Source organism: Falco naumanni, chromosome 1, assembly GCF_017639655.2.
Source record: "Falco naumanni isolate bFalNau1 chromosome 1, bFalNau1.pat, whole genome shotgun sequence".
NCBI lineage: Eukaryota > Metazoa > Chordata > Aves > Falconiformes > Falconidae > Falco > Falco naumanni.
The window spans coordinates 32,827,530-32,852,258 of record NC_054054.1 but is presented as its reverse complement, the minus strand read 5'-3'; the positions used below and the strand labels follow the sequence as shown (position 1 = coordinate 32,852,258).

Genomic DNA, 24,729 nt, shown 5'->3' with positions numbered 1-24,729 from the left:
TTTTTCTGCAGTAATCCAGCTGCAGTCTGCTCAGAGCACTGACTCCTGTGCCCACATTGCCGAATGCACAAGCAAGGAGCGATGTCATCCCTCTCTAAGATACTGGAAAGGAAATTTTGGGAGAAAGCGTAATGCTTTCACCGGGTCTCTGCTTATTGAAACTAGAATTTCTTTGCTTCTTTAAGAATGGGCAAGCAACTGAGTGCAATTTATTCAGCACATAGAGGACTTATACATACATTTATGAAATAAATGAGCTCATGTTGTTCATAACAGGTAATGATAAACACACCTACTGCTAGGGACTGAGGCGTGGTACACCCCAAGAGCAGATGCCATTACATCCGATTTCATCCATCCAAATTTTAGGGCTCTAAATCAGCCTCTGTGTTTCCTCCATAGTTAATGAAGAGAAATCAGCACCTCAAGTGGCAACCATTCCCTCCTAACCCCTGTACAAGCTACGTGGGCTATGAGGGTCAGGAAACGGCACAAGTTCACTGACTGGGAGCAAATCCAGGTACCCAACAAGACTAATTCTTGTACAGCTAAGGCCAGGTGAAACACAGCCAGTTGTACAGGCTATACACTCTAGAAGTTTGCTGCCATTCGTTCCTTCAAATGAGCAAGCATATTTTGATAAAAAATGAACTAATATTGTTACCATAACCGAAAGTTCTGCATACCTGAGGCTTGCAGATAGCATGTTAATAGCCAAAAATGACATAATGTTGTAAAGATGTAATATTTAATAATAAATGATACAAGCTATGCTCAGATTTCTAGAAAATAAGCTTGGAAAATCAGGATTACATCATATATATTGTTAATTCACTGCCAAGGCCAATACATTTGTTACATGGGAATTAAATTTGCTTAATTCAGTTTCTTGAATTAAGCAACTTTATTGTGAATAGGTATTAGCTGTAGGTTGCATTTTGATGAACTTAACTGAAATAGCAGTAACAATTTTGAATATTGCTTTAAACATTATTTCACTTTTCATTCATTTAAGAAAAATGTATCATTGACATAACAGGCGATTTTCAGTTTGCCTCCTCTAGCTTTCCAGTTTTCCCACACCAGGGACTCAAAAACAACGGAGGAAAAAAGGGTCTCTTTTAAAGTTTTAAGTTTACAATTTTTCCACTGGGAAGAAGCGTACTCAGGAAATCAGTGGATTGAGTGCCTCAAGGTGTCTTTTTTGACCATGAGGCCGAGAGAAGCAGTGCCTGTGGTAAGCAGGGCTGCGGAGGAGCAGAGCCCTACGCAGTGGTGGGGGCTTCTCCTGGGGAGACCTTTGTGTAACTGTCAACATTGATATACCCAAATCCACAGGCTAACAGTGGAGATTTTAACCCATTGGTGGTATCGGTTCAGTTCCTGGCTTAAGGCACAAAACAAAGCCAGGACTCTGACCCAGGAGCTGTGACCCAAGCTGGACCAGACTGTCAAATCTGCCTGTTCTTCAGGAGAAATAACGCCACCTGCTCCATCAGGGGCTGTGTTACAAGACAGGTCAAAAGACAAGAATTAGATGAGAGCAGCAAAGTGCCTGTAGGCAGATCTGGGCCTATACCAGGATGAATAAGAAGCTCTTGTGACCCCAAAGGTGGAGATGGTTGTCATATGGGAAAAGCAGAACCAAGGAGCCACTAAGGGAGAAACAAGCAGAGGCAGCACTGCAGGGGTTTCAGCCTGTGGTCCAGGAACCCCTCAGGTTACTTTCAAGGGATCCCTGAGGGACGATTAGGGAAGGCAAGTACTGCGTTTAATGACAGAGGTGTCCACACCTCCACTGGAAAATGCTTAGGGACTGAAGGCTGGCAAAAACTGAAAAAGCTGGTTTCAGTGAATTGTGTTTCCAGCAGCCTGCTTTTGCCCATAACTGAACCCAAGTTTTGGTTGTGCTCCTCGGCCTAATATTTGGCCTTTGTTTGCTTATGTAAATCAGGATGTTTAGTGCAAATTAGCATTATTGAAAAACAATTGCCATCCAAATTAACATTCTGCCTTTCATTTTACACCAAACCTGCTGGGCTTTTTTAGATAAACCCTGAATCAACTTAGCTGTAGTGTTTATGACTAAATGGATTCATTTTTTGGCAAAGTACCCCTGTTTCTCCAATAGCATAATGCCAGTAGCAATTCATATCTATCACACCATCCTCGAGGGTCAGCTGGGGTTGTTCCTGTGAAAGATATTATGCAGCTCCTTCCAGAATTTGTTCTCCCTGTTCAAGCTGGGAATATTTTCAGTGTACAGATATACACACAGTTTATATATACATATGCATATATATATATAACGCTAGTACATACCACTAGACACCAGTAGTTTTATTTTTAATTACTGCGTTAATTGCCTCCATTTGTATATCTGCATTGTATCTACATATTGTCGGAAGGGAGCACCACATAATAAGGAGAAGAACAAAGAGAGGGAAAGTAAAACAATGTATGGCTGCAAAAGGATGCCAAAAATTAATCCACAAGAGGTTTTTAATTTCAGATATTCAGCTGAATGGGCTGGCTGGAGGCTCTGCTCTGCCTTGTTATGATTGTTACAAAGTTCAACAAGGTGGCAGGAGAAGCCCTTTCTTACATATGCCCCAGGGAAATAGGTAAAAAAAATATAGATATAAATTATGTATTTTCAAAGTAATATGACAAAAAAGGTGATACTGTAACTCTACAGACTTCTGATGAACATTTTATCCTCAAAGAGCACTTAATTAACAAAGGAACATCTCTAGCAAAGTAACCCAAAGCCTGGAGAAACAATATGAGCATTTGCAAAGACTTTGTAGTATCACCAGAGAGGTCTAAACATGAAAACTGTAAAGCACGAACATCTTTGGAACAAACTTGTCTTTGGGATCTCAGATAAAGTACTTTCCCAGACCTTGGGTTTGCAGTGATTTCATCAAGGATGTGATTTCATCAAAAGCTAAAGGAAGGCGAGTGCAAAGCTGAAGTGATAAAAACACAAAGAAGAGATAGTAAAGCCATTGAAGGGTGCAGCAGGGGTGTCTTCAAATCTTTAAATACCTTTTCCCTTAATAATAGACATTCAGTAGAACTAAGCAATTATTTCCCTTTACAGAGCTGAGTAGAAAGATTTCTTAAACGGGAGTAGAGAGGTCTGTTTAAATAAATAGGATAGTGCCACATGTTGTAAATACAAAGTCAGATATAATAAAAAGAAATGACATTTGCTACTTACCCCTGAAGAGCAATGGCAGTAACACTCAAAAATACAGTGGGGTTTTTGAATGCTGAGCCTGTATACAACACAGTACAAACTCAGACTTCAGAGTAACTGTTGGTATAGGTGTCCTGGGCACTCCTGCAGAAGCCAACATGCCCCCATCATTTTCTGCAAAGCTGTAGCAATTTAAGGTGATCTGGGAAGGCTGTGCTGAGAAGCCACCTGGTGTTGTTCCATCTAACATTAGCTATTTCAGCCTACAGATGCTATTGAAATGTACTAAAGTATGCTGTAATAAAAAATAAATAAATAATTGCATTCTTCAATACAGGAGCTGGAACAAATCCTCACAGTGCCATCACTGTGAGCTGAATGTGGTGAAGGAGACTGTTTCCTGGTTTATGACCAGGGATTGAAAATGACATTTAAAATACTGCAGCCAGCTTTGAATTTACTCATAGAACGAACATATGGAAACAGAGGAAAAAAAAATCAAGCCCCTGTTCAGTTGCCAGATAAGGCCCTTATAAATGAAGAAACAGGTTTGTAGGAGTTTATTAGCTAAAAGTATCTATTACCAGTTCACATATATTGGACTGGCTGATAACACAACCCAGGTTTAAGGAAATGACAACTTCCTTCAAGCTGAAGTGGTCCCTGATCATAGGTGCATGGTGCCAAGCCTGGGACTCTTTGGATCCCCAGGCTGGTTTCTACTCCCAGGAAGGAGCCAAAGTGGCATGGGAGCCCGTTGTACCCTACAGTCTTGGGGACACAGGGTACCTGCAGAGCAATTTCGTTAGACGCTAGTTCAGAGAAAGCAAAAAACAGGTACTGCTGCTTTTCATCTTTTAACTGTTTGCTGACTTATTAGGTTAAACTCAGAGGGTCTGAGTCTGCTCGTTACCAACAGCTTATAAAGCACACAAATCTGTTTCGGCATAACAGCTTAAGGAACTATTTTTTCTTTTTTAGGCAGCCCTGAATTCATTTACTATGACTGCAAAGATATAGAAAACAGGTTTGAGGCGAACGATTAGAAATGCTCAAATTACCATGAGCTAAGCAGGTGCTGCCTATCTCCTGACCAGTTTACAAACAGCGCTGTGAAAACCAGTGAGCTGTCACGACCACAGAACAGAAGGCATTCATTCCCTTTGACTCCATGCATGGTGGTGACCCAGGCAGGAAGGCTCGTTGTAGTAATGTCAGCCAGGGTGCAAGTGGAATCAGAGCTTTCTGCTGGCCGCAGGAACTCTTCCACAACATAAGGATGTAGATATAGCATACAGTCTTGTTTGGAGAGAAAACTGTTACTGGAGTTTATGTTTTATTGCAACAGATGAGTTAGTGAGAAATCCCACATGAGGAGTCTACATGAATATACATGTTTTATGTATTGGGCTATTGATATGTGTATATCCATATACACATGCATATAAACATGCTTATCTGGTATATATGCAGGTGTGTGCATTTGTTGGCGGAAGGATAGCAGGTAACCTGCCAGCAGGTTACTGAAGACTAAACATACCTTACAAAGTAAAATGTTAAACAAGTCTTACAGCCCTGGTAAAATCAAAGATCCATATGACTTCTAGTTTGACCAGAGGAATAGTTTCCTTGGCATTACCCAAACCTGTGCGAGCAAAATGGAGCAGTGAAAATACCGCGCAATGTTTCTCTCTGCACACAAGAAACAAATACTTCCAAGGGCTAGATACCGCCCTTGGCAGTATAAAGTAATAAAGGCAGACATAACCAGGAGAAAGAGAAAACATTTCCTATTCATCCAAGAAAAGCTACTCTAACAGGACTTGACAATCCATTTTCCCATATTCAGAGGTACTTGGATGGACATTAGTTCTGTAGCAAAGGACATAAACTCTGGAGCTGACCATACCCTCACCTTACTATGTTTTTGTTATCATCGAAAGCTATGACTGATTCTTCTAGAGATTTACCACCAACCAGCATAACAGCAAATGGATTTACATGCTCTCTATTACTCTGCATTTTTCATAGATCTTCAGATTATTGCCCTGTCCAGTTAAACCTGATTTTCTTTTTCTCTATCTTTAGCATTTTGGAGTGCTGAACATCTTCATTTCATGTCTTGTAGCACCATCCCATGCACAATGTGGCACAGAAAAAACCAACCCTAAATCTAAATAAGAATAACGAAATCCCATAATTAACATGTCTATTAGAGAGTGAAGATAGCATCTGTGTGTTATATGCAATAAACACAAACAAGTCAGAATAATCTCCAGTCTCATATTAAGATGCGAATCATCTATTTATTGCTTTGAGTATAAATGTTCCGTTGCTATTTGCACAATGATTAAGAGTAGTTTTCAGAAAATAAATCTGTTTCTTAATAGTGCAAAGAATGAGAAGGATGGAGAATAAATGGGAGTTTAAGGGGATGCTAAAGTTCTCCCATGAGCTTAGATGAGATTTATGTGCAATGTGAATAAAAAATGCATATGACAGCACAGGATTCACTTTGTTGTTGGTTCCTATTCCATTTGTCTAGCCTAACTGTATTCTTTGCCTCCCAGACATATAGTAGGTCTGGCGTTGTTGAGCAAGTGAGGGAATAAACTGCCAGTCAGCAGCTATTCGTGGCAGCTTAACCTCATCCGATCTCATCAGACCCAACGTTGTAGAGCAAGGCCAGTGCCACGAGATCTGGAGTAAAAGCATAAATAGCTACCTGCAAAGCTTCTTCTGCTAGGAAGGGGCATCCTAGGAGGCTCGCTATGGAGCAGTCATATTATTGCTATGCCTTTTCCGTTGTTAAATGAATACGTAGGTTTTTCAGCTACGTATCAGCTTTCATACAATGTCAGCAGCTTAGTAACAGCACAAGCAAGAGCTGGTGGGATTGTGATATATGTCTGATAAGCAGCTTCAGAGCTATGAGGCCTCATGCTCGACGCTTCATGTTCATTCCCTGTCCACTCTCATTAAGGTTTCCACAAAAATCTCACTACGGTTGTCCAGCTGTAAATACGCAAAGGTCTGAATCTGAAACTTACTAGTTTCACCATGCTGTGAATGTCTGGATAGCTAGGAAATAGTATCAGGAGCCATCCAAGCAGAGGATTCCCCTGGGTCTTTTTCCCCCTCATTTCCTGAGGGGATGAGACTCAGGCACTTCTGCCTGCTGCCCGTGTTGTTTCCACCCCACGTTCCCGTTACCTGCACGCTCCTCCTGCCTGCGTTGTTTCCTCCTGGCTCCCATTCCCCAGTAACTTCTGACCATGTTGGTCCATTTCGGCGAAATCTGGTAGCACGGTGGAAGCCGTCAGCATGCTGCCATCTAGCATACCGCGTGTTTTTTCATGGAACCAGGGGGAGAGGTGGAGGCAGAGACAGTCCCCATGGCCGCTGCTGCGGAGGGAAAGGCTGCAGACCCGCCGCGGGGAGATCATTACCAACCAGCCAGTCTGCACGGGACAGTGCTGCAGTAAATCAGCCCGTGCATGATCTACTGCTCAAGGAACTATTTGCGGAAGAAAAATTGTATTTGTTAGCTGCAGAATTATGCCAGCTGTTGAGCTGGCGTACGGCAGCTGTTACATGCAGGGCTATGGCCACCCTCCCACCCGGGGGCCGGTGCACCCCACCAGGCCCCTGGCACCCCACAAAGCGTCTCACGGCTGCCTTGCGCTCACTGAAAAGGCGCATAGCTCTCTGTCATGGTTTGCATAGCTGTCATGTATGGGAGGGCGAAGCGGTGGCTGCAGCTGTGACATTGCTAGTGGGGCAAAGCTGAAGGGTCTGGGAAATGTCAGTAGAAATATCAGCTGCATTGGTTGTCGCACAGTGCCATTTGCTGCTTTTACCCCCAACAACCTTCTCTAGCTCCATGTAAGTACATAATTGCATTAGAGACTGCTAATGACCTAGCCATAGAAGGCAGCTTATTCGTTGCCACGTACATGGAGCAGAAACTCGTACCATGTAAGTCCACCTCATTTATAGGAAAACAAGAAGTTTCATAGGGTGTCTTCTACCACAGTCATGCTGATATGCAAACCATACCACAACATTTTGTCCTGCTGGAGACAACATTTGTCAAAACGAGCAGTTTGAAAGACGCCAAGAAGTTCCTGAATGCTGAGACACACAGCAGCAGTGCAGGAGTATCTGAAGTGTGGTTCTCAAACCACACACATCCTCACCTATTCAAATGCAGCCCCTGTGTCCAAACCATCCTGACAGATTAGGAAAATGCTTTTGTGGGGCTGCTGGGTGATCCAGGTCACTGCACAAGGAAAGAGGACGGCATGGGCTGCTGCCGCTAGCTCTGCCGTGATGTTGTAGGACAGAGATGCATATTCAGGCCTCCCCATCCTCTCCAGAGCATGAGAATGCACATCGTCTACCACGCTCCACAACACATCTCAAGCAACTCAAACTTCTGCAGCTTGGTTGACAAGCTTGACCAACAGGGCCATAGTAGCACACAAGCAACTTCAAAGCAGTGCACAGATCCTGCCTGGACCATCAAATCCCTCCTGCTGAGACCAGGCAGGACTAGATGTCACTGCTCTGCCATTGGTGCTGCCAGCAGTGGTCCCAGCAGCTCTGGGACAGCCTTGGCCAAGAACTTGTTTTCCAGAGAGCAGGAGCCAAGAACAACTAGATCTTTTTTCCCTTACGGTTCAGAAAGGCTGTGGCTCCAGGTTTTACAACCGTACCACACACCTTTCTTCCTTTGACCACACAACAAAGTATAATCCATTGCAAAACGTGGATTCCCTGCTCACCCTTCCCAGCCAGAAAGTGTAGAGCACCGGCAGGCAGGTTCAGCCCATACTACAAGTGAACCCCTCACCTCGCAGCGAGGAACTGCATCCCAGATTCTCACCAAGAGTTTGGACAGGCAACAGCAAAGCATCCCACTCACACAGCTGTCCCGCGGTGGGAGCCAAATCCTACCCAGGGTTTGTCAGCAGGCTGTCACAGGGCAATTCTGTGAAGCTGTGGCTGGAGGTTCCTGAGGAAGCCGTCACACTGTTTTCACCCAAAATGTCAGCATTGCAGAAGGAGCAATGGCAGCACTGCAGCACTGCAGGGAAGTTTTTTACCCTCTGACAAACAGGATACGTAAATAGATGGGCTTCTATCTGAATTCCATTGTGTGCAGATTTGTACCAAAGAATTGTGATGTGCATCATTATGTCTCATTATGTGATTGCAAGTAACCTTTTGTGTAGCAGACACAATCCACGTAACACGCTGTGTGACCAGTTTACAAAACCAGGCTCCTTCAGAAGGGCGAGTAATTAATCATTATTCAGCAACAGCACTCACCACTCCACTACTTGCTGGCAGGAGTGTATAACCGAGGGCATGCCTAGCTATGACAATACATTATTCATGCAACAGAAAACAGTTAGCTGTGGTATTGTTCCAATAAATAGTTAAAAAGAAAGCACTCTCTTAGTTTTCAAGTGTGTGGCTAATTATTTTTTTTAAATAAATTTACTGCCAACACGTTGCATGAGTAAGCACAGGCCCAAGTTGCAAGCGCAGTAGGAAAGAATTAGTCTAAGGTACCAATGTGCGTTTCTCATAATGCCAAAGTCAATAATCCGAGGACAACGAGAAGATCTCTCGAATGCCTTGTCCTGAAGGTATAGCACAGTAACTTTATGGCTGTGATAATTTTATTACTTTATCAAGCACTAATTTAATAGAGGATGGAATGCACATTGTCAAAAATAAATTGTAGCAAGTATTTCATTTGATTAAGAGTCCTAATAGTAATTTACATAGTGGGGTCTTTAGGACATGGTTTTCTGCACACTTAGCTTTGGCTTTCATTTACACTACATCTCGCTGACTATCATGATGCAAATATGGCAAATGAGATTATTTACATTCGATCACTGTCCACTATTTACACAAGCCAGGGTTAATGCAAAAGGCTGAAGAGGGCTGGAGTTTTGTCACCGATTCTGGAGAGGCTGGAATTGTACCTGTTTTCTGTTCAGCTGCCTTTATCACAGAGCAGCTCAGTTCCTCTCTACTAGCAAATACCATAAGAAAATAGTCAGTATGCAAGCACAAACCCTTCGATCATTTTGTACTTCACCATGCATGCATTCCAAACCGGTACCTTTCATCTCAGATCTCACCGCGTACCACACCTGTGTGTGTAACTTTTCCAAATGAGGCCATTAGTGAATTTTATTTTTAATTGTTTTCCTTGATACTGGAGGTTTCCCCCTCCCCCCCTTCATTCCATTTGAATGGAAGTCAGGTCCAGTCACATCGTTACGGTTATAGATTTTTTTTATAAAAGAGAATCAGAAATGCCTTTGTAAAACTATGATTTCAGAACAGTGTTGAAAGGAAGCTGCAGTAATTCAGAGGAACCTCAAAAGCTAAACGTGTTTTGAGGAATGTTTTCAGCTGCAGAATAAATATTTGTAACTTCACCAAAATTTGTCACTGAAAAAAAGCAACCTCTCATTTTGCTTTGGATTCATAGCCTCCTAAGATTTTTGGGTTAAGGTCATTTCACTAAAAAAGCATGAGTTGAGGAATGAACACCGATCAAGTGCAACATTTACGGTTTATGTACGTATTCCATCCAGCTGCAGTTACCCTAATTGCATTGCACAGACACCAGCCATTCAGCAGAGCACATCGTGCAGCAAGAGATGAGTTGGCTTTCTCTTTTTTTCAGCAGAGTGGTGCAAGGAGAGCACAGCAATGGGAAGCGCAGAGGATATATTCACTTCCTTTCGTGGAGGATTTCATTTTCTTCTTTGCAGAGAAGACTAGTCTCCTTTGCCCCGAAGTATTAACAAATATACCAGCTTCCAATGAAGACAGGCTGCCCTATGTCTATCAATAGAATCTATATAGAATCTTTTCCCTTAGGGATTAATTCAACTTTTGATTCAATCTTTCTGAGCTTTAAATTATGATGTTACAAACCTCCAAGGAACTACTGTACTATTTGTGACCTTCTTTATTACTTTCTGCTGTTTGATAAAGTAGAGAAAATTGATTTATAGTTTAGTTTGCTTGTGAACATGGAATATCAATGGTGAGAGCGTGATTCACGGAAAATCGGAGAAAGTTGGCATTGCTTAAAGTTCAGTATAGCAGTTTATTAACTAATGGTGAAGGACAATAGAATAACTGCACATTAATCTTGAATGAGATTCTGGAAGCGTAACATGAAATAATATTGATGAGCTAAGGCATCTTGCAAGAACTGGAATTAAAATTTTTCAAAACATTTTCTGCAAGGAAGAATTTTGTCCATTGCTTCCACTTCTCTTCTCTAAACCTCCCCCTCTTCCCCTTATGACCTGACCTGACGGGTGTTTTTGTGTTTTCTGTAAGCCTTAAAGGTTAAAGGTGGCAGGCAAGGCCAAAGTTTTCCAAATGAGCCTAAAATTAGGCTTTGGTGTCTGTATTTGGATTCTTAGGCCCCAATCCAGGAGTCTATTTTTATTCAAAGCAGCCGAGCACTTGACTTCAATGGATCTAAAACCACTTGCGCTTAAGTGCCTTGCTGAATCAGGACAGACTTAAGCACAAATGTAAATGCTGTGCTGAATTGGGGCTCTAAATATGTGGCTTGATTTTAAAAGTGCTGAGAGCCAGCAGGTCTAATTGAAGTCAATGGGAGCTACGAGATGCTCAGCATTTCTGAAAATCAGGCCACTCATTGAGGCGCCTGAATCTGATTTCAGGTGCTCGGCTGGCAGCGTTCACCGTGGGGAAAATGGTAGCCCAGGAGAACAGGCAGTGGAAGGGATGATTTCTTAATAAATGAGATCCTTATTTCATGCAATACACCTTAATAACATAAAATAAGGGGATGGGGGTCAAAAAGCAGTACTTTCCTAGACATCAAATGAGAGTGTTTTTTTGCAAGCATCAAAGTGCAATGCAAAAAATATGAAATGAATAAACCAAATTAAAAAGCGTAGTAACTGGAGAAATACCGGGCAAAACTCATGCCTTGTGGAAAAGCAGCAACTGATGAAGTACACCAGGGATGGATTTGGCTACCACCTTTTGAGCATTAATTTGATCAGGAGCCGTGAATTAACAACGTAAATCCCGAGTAGCGGACTTTGCTTTACCACCACTGCAAGTGTCAAGCACAACAGTTTGGATAGTGGCTGGCAGAAATGCAAAAGCTAAACATTTTTGCAAGTAAAAAAAATATCATTATAGACTATAAAATAAACAGCAATGTTAAGAACACAGATGAGATGGAGGCTAGTCATCTTGAGAAAGGCCATTTTTTCAAGTGAATTCAGTAGCTCTCTGCTCAAAGATGACAACCAGGCTGCCCTATGGTGCTCCTCGCATCACGCCTCGGGTACCTGAGGCACACATCAAGACGAGAAGACTCTCAAGTCAAACAGCATTGTGCTGTTAACCCCCGGAGAAGGTTGTTGACACATCAGGATAGGTGTAGAGCTGTATGCTGGCTACCTGTGAACAAACCCTGGGCAACCCAAAGAAAAGCAATTCCTTCCCTCATGTGAAGGAGAGGGCTATGCACACCCTTTGCCAGCCCTTTGCCTACCTGTCGCCTGCCCAGTGGCAACGCCGGTGTGGAAGCCCACCATGCTTCACCCTGTACTGTCCAGGAAGGATTCAGAAAACCCATGCTGGTCCAGCTTCCTACCTGTCTGATCTTCCTTGCCTGTCTGCCGAGACAGAGAGGCTGGTGAAGGACTCTCATGATGGTGCTTTGTCCTAGTACAGGTATTTATCATCTTAGGATGGAAGACACCAGCCATATTGGGGATTTGCCAGTCCCTAGCACGCGCACAATTTGGATCCAAGCATGGCCACGTATGAAAGCACTTATATTCCCCACCCCCTCCTAATTCAAGCCAGCAACTCTTAAAACTCCACTGAGCATTTTTCAAAAGTTTTCCTACAAGGTTTATGTTGGCCCTTCACCAGCCTTGGGTACTCATGGCAGAAAGGCAGACAGTACCATTCTACCATTAAATATATTAAAACTAGTGGTTCTGCCCCCTGCCCAAAGTGCAGTAACGCATGCGTGCTCTGGACTACTATCTGAAATCGATTACAACCATTAGAAAGAGTAATAGAAAACCCAGTACACAACCAGTGGCGGGCGGGGGGAAACCTGTCACTTGTGATAAAAAAGAGAAACAGAAATGGATTTGAAACATTCGTTTCCCTTTATTTGCTCAGTGAGGCTGATGTGTACTGCACATTAAAAAAAAAAATAAATCACAGGAATTTTCATACAATGAATTAAACCACAAAAGTACATGTAGAATTGGCAGGTGGAAAACAGCCCAGCTTGGGCTTAACTAATATCTACCTTTCCCTGTTCAGCATAGTCCAACCAATAGCTTTACATGTTCACCTACTGTACAAATCTTACAGTAGCTCCATCAGGTCAGTGGTTCACATTATTGAAAATGTCTGTCACATAGGTACAAATTTAGAATCATCACATTATATTACATGGCTATTCTAGGTCATTTATAGATCAGATCTTATGCTACAGTGATTGAAGTTCTCATTACAGCCATCAAAAAGGACACATAATCATTACCTACTGTAAGCTTACATCTAAAGGGATGAAAAGGTGTGGTTGTTTTTTGGGTTTGTTTTGGGGTTTTTTTGTTGGGTTTTTGTTGGTTTTTTTTTTTTTCAACTGACCCAAGTATTATACCCCAGAGGCACAAACTTTCCTCTCAGTGCTGCTCATGGTGATAGCAGCCCAACTGCTTTTCAGAGTAGTTTAGCACAGGTATTTTTCTTCAATTTTAGGCTCCCTCCATTAGAATTTGGATTTGGATTTTACATCCTATAGGAATTACTTCGTTACAGCTCTAGGAAAGACCATAGTTTCTAAGTACCAGTTCTGTTACCTGTATTGCGGATGTGGTACTTACCACAGCATGAAAGCAACAGTACAATCTTCATCTAAAAGACACACAGAGCTATGCTGCAATTTGCCTCCGGTGACAATGTGGTACATGTGCTAATTTGAAATGTTCTTGGGGGAGAAAAGAAGGAAAGGAAACATCGAGTTTATATTTTGATGGGTTACCTACTACAGTGTCTACAAAGGATACAAATAGCTTTATTCAGCAACCTTAGTTCTATTAATTTCATATGTAATTTGTAAATCCACAAAGGAAAGCCACCTTCAAGATGAGAATGTTTGTCAGGCCAGTGAAAAAAAAAAATTACTGATGTCATTATGCCTGCTTAGTGAAAAATAAATAATTCCCCCCACCCACCCCCCAAGCCCCACACCAATTTATTCATGTCAGCAATCTAGGGCAAAAGAGAATGTATTTAAAATTTAATTACAGAAATTTAAAGGCAAAATAGGCAATGCATCTGGTCCTTGAACACATAATATGATATACTAAATATTGATTTCTTAAAAATAATTTATTGCTTTTAATATTTTTCTTTACAACAGAAGATACTCAAAATCCAGAAAGGAAAATTGTAAACTTTTAGTTTGGCATTCACACAAAGTTAAAATACCTGCATTTTTAACCTACAGAGCAACAACAAGAATTATGCAGATTAAAGAATGTTACAGTTGTAACACAGAACCTCCGAAAAAGTTCTTTTTCTTTTTTTTTTTCCTTTTTTTTTTTTTTTTTTATTATTGCTATCTATCTACTGAGAAATAAGAAGCCAAAAAATCAAGCAAGCATCTGACAGGACAGACAGTGGAATCTCTCAGAACACAATATGCTGGTGATAAAATGAATGCAGCCATCAAAATCAACTGCACTGGCATGGGGGTAGAATCAGTTTTCTAAGATTGGGAGCGGGAAAGGAGATTAAATAGTTAGGTGTGCCATACCTTTAAAAGGAGTCATGAATGCCAAACAGTAATAGAATACCAAATCTATACATTCACAAGCAAATTCCAAACTTTGCTGATTCAGTCTAGAGACTCTGAGTTCAGATGAAATTCTGATGCTCAGAATAGCAGTAGTTTACTCTTGTGGTTTTTTCTTTCCTGAAGTTTCTATTTAATTTAGCAGAAGCAATGTCATCAGCAACAATGTCATGGGCACATCTGAGGCCATGCTAGTGCATAGTAAAAAAAAGAAAAGAACCGAAACAACCCAATGCTTCTGCAAAAGCTGAATTTCCAAACGAAGCACTTACTCCAAACTGACAACCGTCATGCATCCTAGGTATAAAATTTCCACTGGCCTTTTTATTATTTTAGTCATCTCATAATTTATAATAAATAGGATAATTGTAACTGATAAATATGTCTCTTTAGTAAACAAAGGAATGAAGGATTGGTATTTATACAGGATGCATAACTGTAAAAAATATAGATAAATACCATCATTAAACTCTGCCAATGAAAAGATTACTGGCTTCAAGAACAGTGTTTAGACACAGAATTACTGTAAAAATCATACTGTACTTAGTACCTCAGCATATTTTTATCAAATTAAAATCACAAAAATTAAAACAAAACAGCATTTTAAAAAGATTTTTGACCTCTAGTTCCAAAACTACTGTTGATACATAAAATAAAAACATTTCTTAATGATTACCCATTTGAGAGACTTTACATAAAATTATGGTATCTCCTAGAAAAATTTAGATGAGAAAATTTCATTCCCCTAACAAATTCAGTGTATAAAACTGCAAAAGAAAATCAAGCAATGAGAAAAATGTGGAAAAATACTGCAGAAGTGGTTAATACCTTTTGGGCTAGGATAATTCTTGACAAAATTCTTATATAAGCTCATCAAAGTAGGGATGAATGTGTGTAAAGCATTTTTGCACTCACACACGCACACACATATACACATGCACACCCTCACCCACACGCTTTTCTCTCTTTTTTTTTACAATCAAATATATATAAGCGTAACTTCAGCTTTCTACATATGTTAGTGTACAATAGTTGTTTCACCTCATATAATTACATTTGAGTATTCTTGATTAAGAAAAATTCAGCAGTTTTTGAAAAGAAGGCTGCATTTACAGTGCATAGCTGTAACAAAAAAGAACATCGTCATACAGTATGTACATAAATAAAAATACTCCATTTAACATTTTTAAATACTCAACTACTTTAGAGAATGTAGCAAATGAACTATCTGTGCACACACCCAGATAGTTATATCCAACTCTCATTAATAATGTAACACCACGTCCGCTCATTAGAATAGATCGCTGAACAAGCTGCACATTTGACCATTAACAAGGCTTTGAAAAATATTCTGTGGAAGATCAACGTTGTAGACATTTACATGGGTGTCAGAATTAAAAGATGAAACTTCAAAATGTTAGGGAAGCTTGAACCTTTCATTTTCTCTTCTGCAAGGACCAAAAAAAAAAAAAAAAAACCCCACAAAAAAATCCCAAAGAAAAGAAAAATCTTAAAACAAAGCTAAAACAGATTGTAGGCTTCTGGGACCTGTGGTTGCTTCTGGATTGTCATATTATGACTGTGCTGCAAGAAGAAGCTTTGTTTAAACAAAAAAATAATAATGCAGTGTCTGTTTCCCAGACATCAGCAGCCATAGTTCTCAAGTTTGGTTTTGGTTTTTTTTTTGTTTTGTTCTTTTTTTGTTAAAATGCAGTATGTACAGATTTTGCAGTTCATCGTTGTAGGTGTATCTCTGTGGAACTGCTGCCATGTCTCGTGATTTGCATTGAACTCACAAGGAATGCCCGGCTCCCCCGCCACCGATCACCCGCGAAAGCAAAGCTGACACCCATGGATACGCGTGTGCTTACTGGACAGCCATCCTGCCCCTCCACTTGTCGAGCAGCTGTGTTCATGTAAACCATGGTTTTGAACAGAGAGTGTAAAGTAGGAGAAGTCCCTAAGTATGACTTTTTAATTGTCCATTATTGAAGGACACGATGTCCGTGAGGTATTCGCCATCCCTCCATTTTCCTCGGGTGTGATGCATGTTACCTGCGCAGGCTCCGCTGTGCCTCTTTAAGTAAACTATCAAAATCCATGGAGTCATACTTGCTTTTAGTGGAAGCAGGATCAAAATCATCTGAGTTTGAATCTGAAACCCAAAGGATGCTTATTTAAATAAGAGGCAAGAAACACTAGTCAGTACTTACATTATTTTCTCTACAACAGTACGAACAAAGAACTAAAGACACAATCCACTTACAATTACAACTTTATGGGATGATAAAAGCCCAGAAACGGTCATCAGAGAAGCTTTAGGTATAGGTAAGAATTTTCTGGTAAGAAGCAGGACTCAACAAAAGCAGTACACATCATCAGCAGTGGGGGAGAACCATAAAGTGCATATACATACAGCCCCGGTAAACTCAAAAGAGTTCCTCCAAGGACTTGGGCACTGACATATTGCTATGTATAGGTTTCAAAGTAGTCCAGATAACCTTGACAGATGCTTTACACAAAACTCCACCATTGTTTTGCAACATGCAATATCCAAGACTTACTGCTCCTGAGAAAGGTAACAGGGGGACGGTTCTGCAGAAAGCCAGGGCAGCCTGCAGGCAGCTCGCAGGGGACACTGCTACGTCTGCCTGCCCTGCCCTGGGGTCTTGTATGAGTCACTACACCTCCTGGAATCGCTTTTAGCTTCCACTCTGATTTTGAGGGGGCTTGCTTGTTTAGAGCGTGAGCAATTCCGGGCAGGGCCTCTGCACTGCCGTACAGGCAGTCTCAGGTGGGCTCCTCAGCTTTTTGCAGCATATCTGACAAGTCATAGCAGCAACAACGGTCCAGCGTCTGTGACATGCGATACCTGCTCTGGCTTTGCTAGTTGCCCAGACACGGCCGTCAGTCTGTTCCTAGTGCAGAGGAGGGATTGCTCATCTGTGGCCATACAGCTCCAGTACGGCAATTATTGACATGGCTGCAAGCACTGAATTTCCTTTTGGAGTCATCCCTGCTTAACGCTGACTCTCCCTGGCTCCTGTGTCACAACTCCTTTATGAGAGTGCCCTTTTCTTGCCATTTCTTGTGTTGAATTAATCAGAACTCCCCATCTACCAGTATAAGACACACTGTGCATTAAATGTTCATTACAAGTTCTGTTAAGACAATATCTTCTCACAGAGGAGAGGTGTTAAACTTCTGACTACTATTTTCAAGTGTTTTCTTTCTTCTGTACTCAACCCAAGGCTGATTAATTCTCTCTGTCCTTGTACTAGCTCATGAATTTTAAAGTTCATCCTGCCATTTCCTTATGTAGCTCTATCAGATACTTTGCAAAATACAGGGAATGCAGTCTGAAGTACAGAAGCTCAAGCTGTCAGCAGGACAAAGTGAAAATAGTCTGTTCACAGATACTCTGGGAATCCCACTCAGTATAGAGAGACCTGCCAGGGAATACTCCCAGTGATGAATAATGTTCAAGAGGGTTCCCTTCAGACAACTTATTTTAAACCCAGATCTTCTGAGATACAGAGATGACCTTGGCTTCTACTGCTGAAGATAAGTCAAATCAAGTCAAGACTTCAATCTGTTTTTACTGTTTTTATCCGCCTACATTTCTTCAAATGCCTTGCTACCTTTTATATTTTCAACATCAACCCTGTATCTCTTCAGCAGTCAATTGCCTTTTCTTAGCTTTACATTATCTGTTTAGCCACTGAAGTGAATTATAGCATATTCATTGTGAACAATGCGTATCATCTTTATCATTTATTCTGAAAAGACATCAATTGGTTAGAAAAAATATATCTGTATTCACTTCCTGCATTGTACAAAGCCGAGGGCAGCACATACAAGATTTCATTAGCACTGTGTTACGGGGTTATGAGAGATTTTAATGACTGTGGTCATTTATTCATAAAAAACCACAATATCTGATTAATATAGATTCAACAGCAAAACGTCCCTTGCTATGTTATTCAGAAAAGAGTATCTCCCATACCTTTAGTCTATTTATACAGGTATTAAGAAAGGTTTAACATTTAATGAATACTTTACATTTTAAAAGGTAATTAAATAAGAGGTGAGTTTATAATATATTATAATATTACAGAGGATGTTTTGGTAGTCTGAATGGTCTCTTTATGCACATACTTAACATCAGTGTTCCTGCTGTAAGACTTCAAAAACCTCCAAACATCCTTTCATGAGGAAGCACCACACTGACCCAGAGCACAGGACAGAACCCCACATTTTTGCCTAGACAGGACTAGGACAGACCCAGATGTGTTATTGAAGCCAGTATCACATGCACGCTTGAGACTGGAGTTACCAGAGCATACTGGGGTCTGGAAACTGGTATGTATAGTGCTCCACATCAGTGGGACAGCAAACACCAAGACATTTGCTAAGTTCACAGGCTGGAGCCTCTTACATCATGACTGGAAGTCCCTGCAAGGGCACACCTTCATACATAGATGCTTATGCGCAATTTGCGAACCACCAGTTGGAGATCTGTGGCCGTTTGCTATACTAAAGGTCAGATCTGGTCACAAGCCCTTCCGGCTTTCAAACATGAGAAACTATTAATTGTGTTTAAGGAGTGTCTCTAGCAAGTTCACACATCTGCAGCACAACTCATAGGAAATAAGAAACATAATGAATTTTTTGGGGTATCTACTTTGTTCACCACTCATATAAATAGATCAGGTTATTAGAACCAAACAGTCATAGCATAGCAATGAATGGTAAAGTGTGCAGGAGGTTTCTGTGGTGCTATCATTTCAATATGGAAATGTATTATTGACTAGAAGGCACTTATTTTTTCTAATGATGTAAATGGGCTTTAAAAGAATTTTCAGAGTCTGAAATGCCTGAAAGAAGCCAGTTCAGGTTAGAGCTCAGATCAGTAGACTTTTAAACTTCTTTCAAGCGAAAAACACTTCCTTTAACCCCTCCAGTCATTTAAATAATATAAACAGCAAACAAAAAAGAAGCAAACCCTCAATTCTCCTAAGTTACAAGGTTCCAGTTATGTACTTTAATTCGCATAAAGCAAAATACCTACCTAGGTCTGCATAGTTAGACTTGCAAAATTGCTTGCGTCCACAGAAGTACAGTTCAAAGTCAGGTTCATTTGACCTGCGTAAAGTGTATCCATTTTCAAGAGCAGCAAAGGCATCACAAGTATAGCGGTAGGTGATGAAACCATAGTTGTCTCTGCAATTGAAAAATACAGTTGTGGACAAGAGCCGAGAAGAGTTAACGCACATTAGTGTAACCCCTTCCTGAAAGCAAAAACTTGCAGGAGATCCAGCAGTGGAAATGCCAGAAGTACCGCATCCATTTATCAGCATGATTGTCCTGTCATGCAGCTAAATACTTATTTCTGGGACAGGAAATCTCAACTAGCGAGATTAATAAGTAAGGATGAAAGAAAATAAATAAGGTTTTGAATTCAGCATGTCATCTGTCACAGCACTTACACTGGTAACGCACATACCAGTGATCTTGCTGCCATATTTTTTTACATATGGCAGCTCCCAAACAAGAAGTAGTCTCAAAAGTTCTTACCCATCATCCCGCAAATTTACTGTGCACTCCTCAATTTCACCAAAAACTTCAAACCGGTCCCTCAGTTCTGTTCGGGTTGTGTCAGGTCTTATTTTACCCAAATAAATCACACGACGTTCTTCCTGTTTAGAAACAGCAACAGGGAAGGCATATTTTTAAGAAATGTGTAACACAGATGAACCTATACATATATGCATGCAAATACACACACGAGGATGTGCAGAGGATGCATAATTACAGGAAGAGTCTCTCGTGGAAGACCTACTGCATCTTGCTAGTAAGTGAAATAGTTCTCTCCGGAAATCATCTGAAGTATTTATATGATGCTACATTTGTCAGGTGGTGTGCTCCTGGAAAGTTTCCCTGCTTGCTGTCACTGTTGTGCTGTACGCTGTGGCAGACAGCTCCCTTTGTATCCTACTGCACCTTCTTCCCTTTCACGCTGTCTGCCACTTCCCCTTCAAGACTGTAAACTTCCCAGCCAGGAGCTCCCTTTCTCTTGGCATCTATACAATACTGGGCAAAACCCATCTTAGTTGTGGAGTAGTATAAAGTAACACAGTAATTCCATAAATGTTAACATAGGCATAACAAAATGTATTACAAACATAGCATTATAAACTCAGATAACTCAGGAGCTGATTCATCCTGCAATCAGCTGCTGACCATAATCCATACCTTAAAATAGAAGGAAAACTGTTAGGGGTCCAGAAGATGACTTTTATTAAAATAAATATTTCTGGGGGGAAGCAGGACAATAAAATAAATCCTGTGGTCACTATTACCTTTTGGTTTCCTCGGGGGGAAAAAAAAAAAAAGTGACTGAAGTCCCTTGATTTTACAGGCTAGCATGTCATTTGCATGCTCCTTTGACACTTGAGCAAAGCATCAAAGATAGTTTTAAAACGATCAAGTCATGGTCATAATCCTTCCTTCCTGAGTGGAAACACTCAGCAGAATGACAGACGGACTAGGAAACCCTGGGAGAGTCACTTTATGAATTTTTGGCTGAACGCTTTATCAAGGGTAGAGCCATTTAGTGAGCTACAAGCAAAGCAAAAGGAGATCTTCAAAACACTGACCTTAAGGTAATCAGGGCAAAAGAAGCACCAGGTGCACATGGCTTGGGTGCTCAGCCTTCTTGTCTCAGATTGCCTCTAGCCTGAAGAACCCTGGCACTACCGGCCGTCCTGCTCATTCCTTACACACCCGCACACTTGTCCCATAAATCAAACTAGCACCGCCACATTCTCAGCTGGGGTAAATCTGTCAGTCAGTGGAGCAATGTCAGTTTAAACCATCAGCTTTGGCACCTGAGACTTGCACAGGATTTAGGTCCCAAATGCCAAAGGAGCTATACTGACTGCTGAGAATTCATGACTATGGTAACCTGAAGGTGCCTAAAGGCTAATGGCACCTCAACTGCGCGATGCAGAAGGCTCTAGAGACCTAAATATAGACTTGCATTCCTGCTCAGAAACACCCTAGCCTGAAGAGACAGGTAGCTTATAGTGTTACGATTCAGATACAGCACAAAATGCATCTTTTCCGTAAGTCCCCACAGAGGCATAAGGCAACAGTCATTCATGGACAACAGGACTGAGATCAGGCCAAAACACATGCAGAAACAGAAATGATGCCAATGCCTCTTCTCTACTTGTTTGAGCATTCATTTGAGGCAAAGGGACCATCAGAACACCTACTTATGGGGTCCAAAATCTTAGCTCCCTGATCCCAGGAGAGCACTCTGCTCCCTGGAACTGTTTAATGCAAAATAAAAATTCAGCAAAACCCTGAAATTATATATATCTGCCTCCCAACAGAAACGCCTTCTCAATAGCATGCTCAGTCAACTATTTTCATTGACCCTTCCTGGCCTCATAAATCTCAGGGGCTCAGACCCAGTTAATCTAAGCTCCTGAGAAATGAAAGTGAGTTTAAAGCTTCTGAAAACAGAGATCCAGTAATCAAACACTCCTACCCAAAAGCCCTGCCCACTGAGGTATGGCATAAGAAGTGACCATTGGAATCACCTGAGTCCCTTATAGCTCCCTGGTCAGCCCAGCTGAGTCCCTGATTGCTCTACCAAGGTCTGTATGTGCTCTCCTTAAACAATGGGATCAGGTATCTCATTTAGACACTTGAAACTACTGCCTCTTTTGATTATATAGAGAACCAAGGTGACTGCCTTGGTAGTCCTCTATAACCCTGCTGGGACAGACACTTTAATTTTTAAATGTTATGCCTTCCAAAGCATGTGGTCCAAAAGCTGCTCTTGCTCTCTGCCATAGCAGCGCAGTTTGGAGAAGTCAGCATGGCTAAAAGAAGGACAATTGTGCTCATGGGGGGCCATAAATTTAGTGAAGAGGGGTACTTTACAGACAGCTGCTGCTTTTTATCTCTGTCTCTACTGTGTCCCAGTGTAAAGCTCTGACCCTCTTGACAGAGGAGTTTGGGTAGGGCTTCTGCAAACCAGGGACTGCAGAGTGCAAGCAACAGAAATCTGCATTTCTTCCATTTTCCCCATTCTAATTCTGCTTACTGTCAGTATGGTTGGGTGCCATAAACTTCAAAACCAGGAAAATCTGCATATGCAAAGTAATTACTTTTTCTGACTGCTTTACCAAATCAAGGATTTAACCGCACTGAAACACTTATAAGAAACAATTCCATTGATACTTGCTATTGAACCTAAATGACTGACCAGATGGAGCAGAACATAACATAGCAGACTGTCTAATACACTTTAGCTGAGATAATACATCTCGACTGAAAAAACATAATGTTTCACTCGCTGACATGGAGATTGTTATATTACAGTGTGATGGAAATAACTATTGCATGCTCTTCCGTAAGCCTGTGTGCATGCCTTCACAATTTTTCCTTCTTCTATCCCTCTAATAACCTTTATATCTCTAATATGCCTTTAAGATAAATGTAATAAAACAAAAATGAACAATAAAAAAAAAGGCTGTTAAACTATCATTAAGGGAATAAGTTAAACCTGCAAAATTAAGGGAATTCAAATTTAAAGCTGAAATGCACCATATGTCCTCCAGTGTGCACGCATGAGGAGATGTGTTCAAATATTGCTTTCAAGCAGTGCCATGATGGTATAAGATACTGGAGAGCACAGGTTTCATACAGCATTGCCTTCGTCCTGGTTAGCTTTGGTTTATTTAAAGCAACTATGAAGAATGTATTTGTATTCACAGGGACGCCTGCTTTTTATTCCCATTAATAATAAGAGCTATACAAGCCTAACAAGATTACAACATACCTCTAAATGTTAAAGACCTTTATTTTATAATAAGTTACATGCATAAGTCCATATGTGCATATTAAGTATGCTTTTTACTGCACTTGTTAGAGGAGATGATATATGACTTGCAAACCTACAGAATGGCAGAGAAAAGCTTTTGTTTTCAATTTAATGTGGGCAGAGGGAACCTGAAGGAAATTCCTGAAGATACTGTTCATACTTCCCTCCCAAAAGTACAGAAGATTTATTTTACATCATAAGCTTTAAGTGTAGTTTATTGCTTTGCCAGGTAAAAAAAATGAAGAAAGAAGAGTCCAGCCAGCTCCCTCAGGCCCAACATGTCTGTCTTCTTTCAGTTTATCTAAAGCTCCTTCTTCATAATCTTGCTTTTTCTTCCTTGTAGCAAAAACATTTGAATAAGCAGATGTGGCAGAAAATCTCAGACTGTAAAACAATATTTCAAGTTTCAAACGAAAATACTAAAGCATTAGAATGCCAAAACTTGAGATAACAAAACCAGGATATGCCTTACACATCTAAGGGTAAATAAAGGTATCGCTCATCCTGCAAAACAAAACATTCACTGATGCTAAGGATCTTTTTGTCTTGAACCCCCCCCGCACTTTGTTTTCCCATCCTGTATTTCACAAGGAACTAAAGCACAGATGAACAGCTTTATTAGTTTTCATATGTTTTTTTGTACTAGGCTTCTTCACCCAACACTTGTTTCTTTGCCTGCCCGTGGTGCTGCTAAGCAGGGTCTGTGGGAACTGAAGGCGGCCACTCCAGAGGTGACACCGCATAGTGCTGCTGCCCTCGTTACACCTACCACTTTCTGTCTGAACATCTGTGGTGCATACCTAGTTCTCTAAAAGCCAGGTAACATTTCATGTGAAGCTGAGAGAAGAAATCCGGGGTACTTTAAAGGTGGGGTCTGCCATGGACTTGTCAAAGGTTCTTCTGCTTCCACCAGCACAGGCAGATGGTTGGGTGCAAGCCCTGTGCCTGTGTTGCCTTCCATGGCAAGTGACTTCTTTCCTCTTCCAGTAGAAAGCCATGAAGGCTTTTATCCTTAGAGCTGGAGGCGACATACCATTGTGAAAGTGCAATGGGAATGGCTAGACAGAGTTTCAAAAATAGAAATGCTATGGATGGAAAAAGCCATTACAGCTTAATATTCTGACGTAATAAGAAAATTTTTCTTCAGATTCTGTATTCAAGAAGAGTAAGTAAGTATGACCTGTCAGCAAGTATGCATGGCAAAACTGAAAAAAAAAAAAAAAAAAAGAACGAACATCACACAAAATTGTCAAATGCTGCTGTGCAGCCATCTGAAGAACAGTTCAGCCACACTCCATGGTGACCGCTAGAAAAATGGTGGACCAGTAAACCTCAAGATTTAGGTAATCCATTTGATCCATTTTCAGCAACTCATACAGCAAAGTTAGAGTGTCTGGGATCAAGGCCATCACGATGAACAACGGCAAAACAATCCAGACTAAATATACAACGTGCACTGGACCCTTCATTAGTGGAAATGCACTCCATTATAGGCTGACTCTGGTTTTAGACTTTAGAGAAGCCAGGCACTCACTTATGAAACCACCTTTCTCCTGCCTTCCTGTTGTAGAACAATTTATTTTCTCTGAAACCATGCATTTCTTTCCGCTGCAGTGGCCTCACAGCACATTTATCTTCTTACGTCTGTAAGCTCTATGGGACAGGAACTCTTGATACTTGTCTCATGGAGGCTGTCAGCACTTAAAAATG

The 24,729-nt window shown here is 41.0% G+C and overlaps 1 protein-coding gene across 2 annotated transcripts in view; it reads right to left on the bottom strand.

The window, feature by feature from the left end:
- Positions 1-12,401: 12,401 nt before the first annotated feature.
- The window catches only part of PPARGC1A (PPARG coactivator 1 alpha), a 372,842-nt gene continuing 360,514 nt past the window's right edge, over positions 12,402-24,729 (bottom strand). For both annotated transcript variants that reach the window (XM_040588281.1, XM_040588291.1), the window contains exons 11-13: positions 19,698-19,819; positions 19,192-19,343; positions 12,402-16,275 (exon numbers count right to left, since the gene is read on the bottom strand). In XM_040588281.1, the coding sequence (XP_040444215.1) occupies positions 16,172-16,275; positions 19,192-19,343; positions 19,698-19,819 (378 nt within the window). In that variant the 3' untranslated portion in view covers positions 12,402-16,171. The remainder of the gene's footprint in view (positions 16,276-19,191; positions 19,344-19,697; positions 19,820-24,729) is intronic.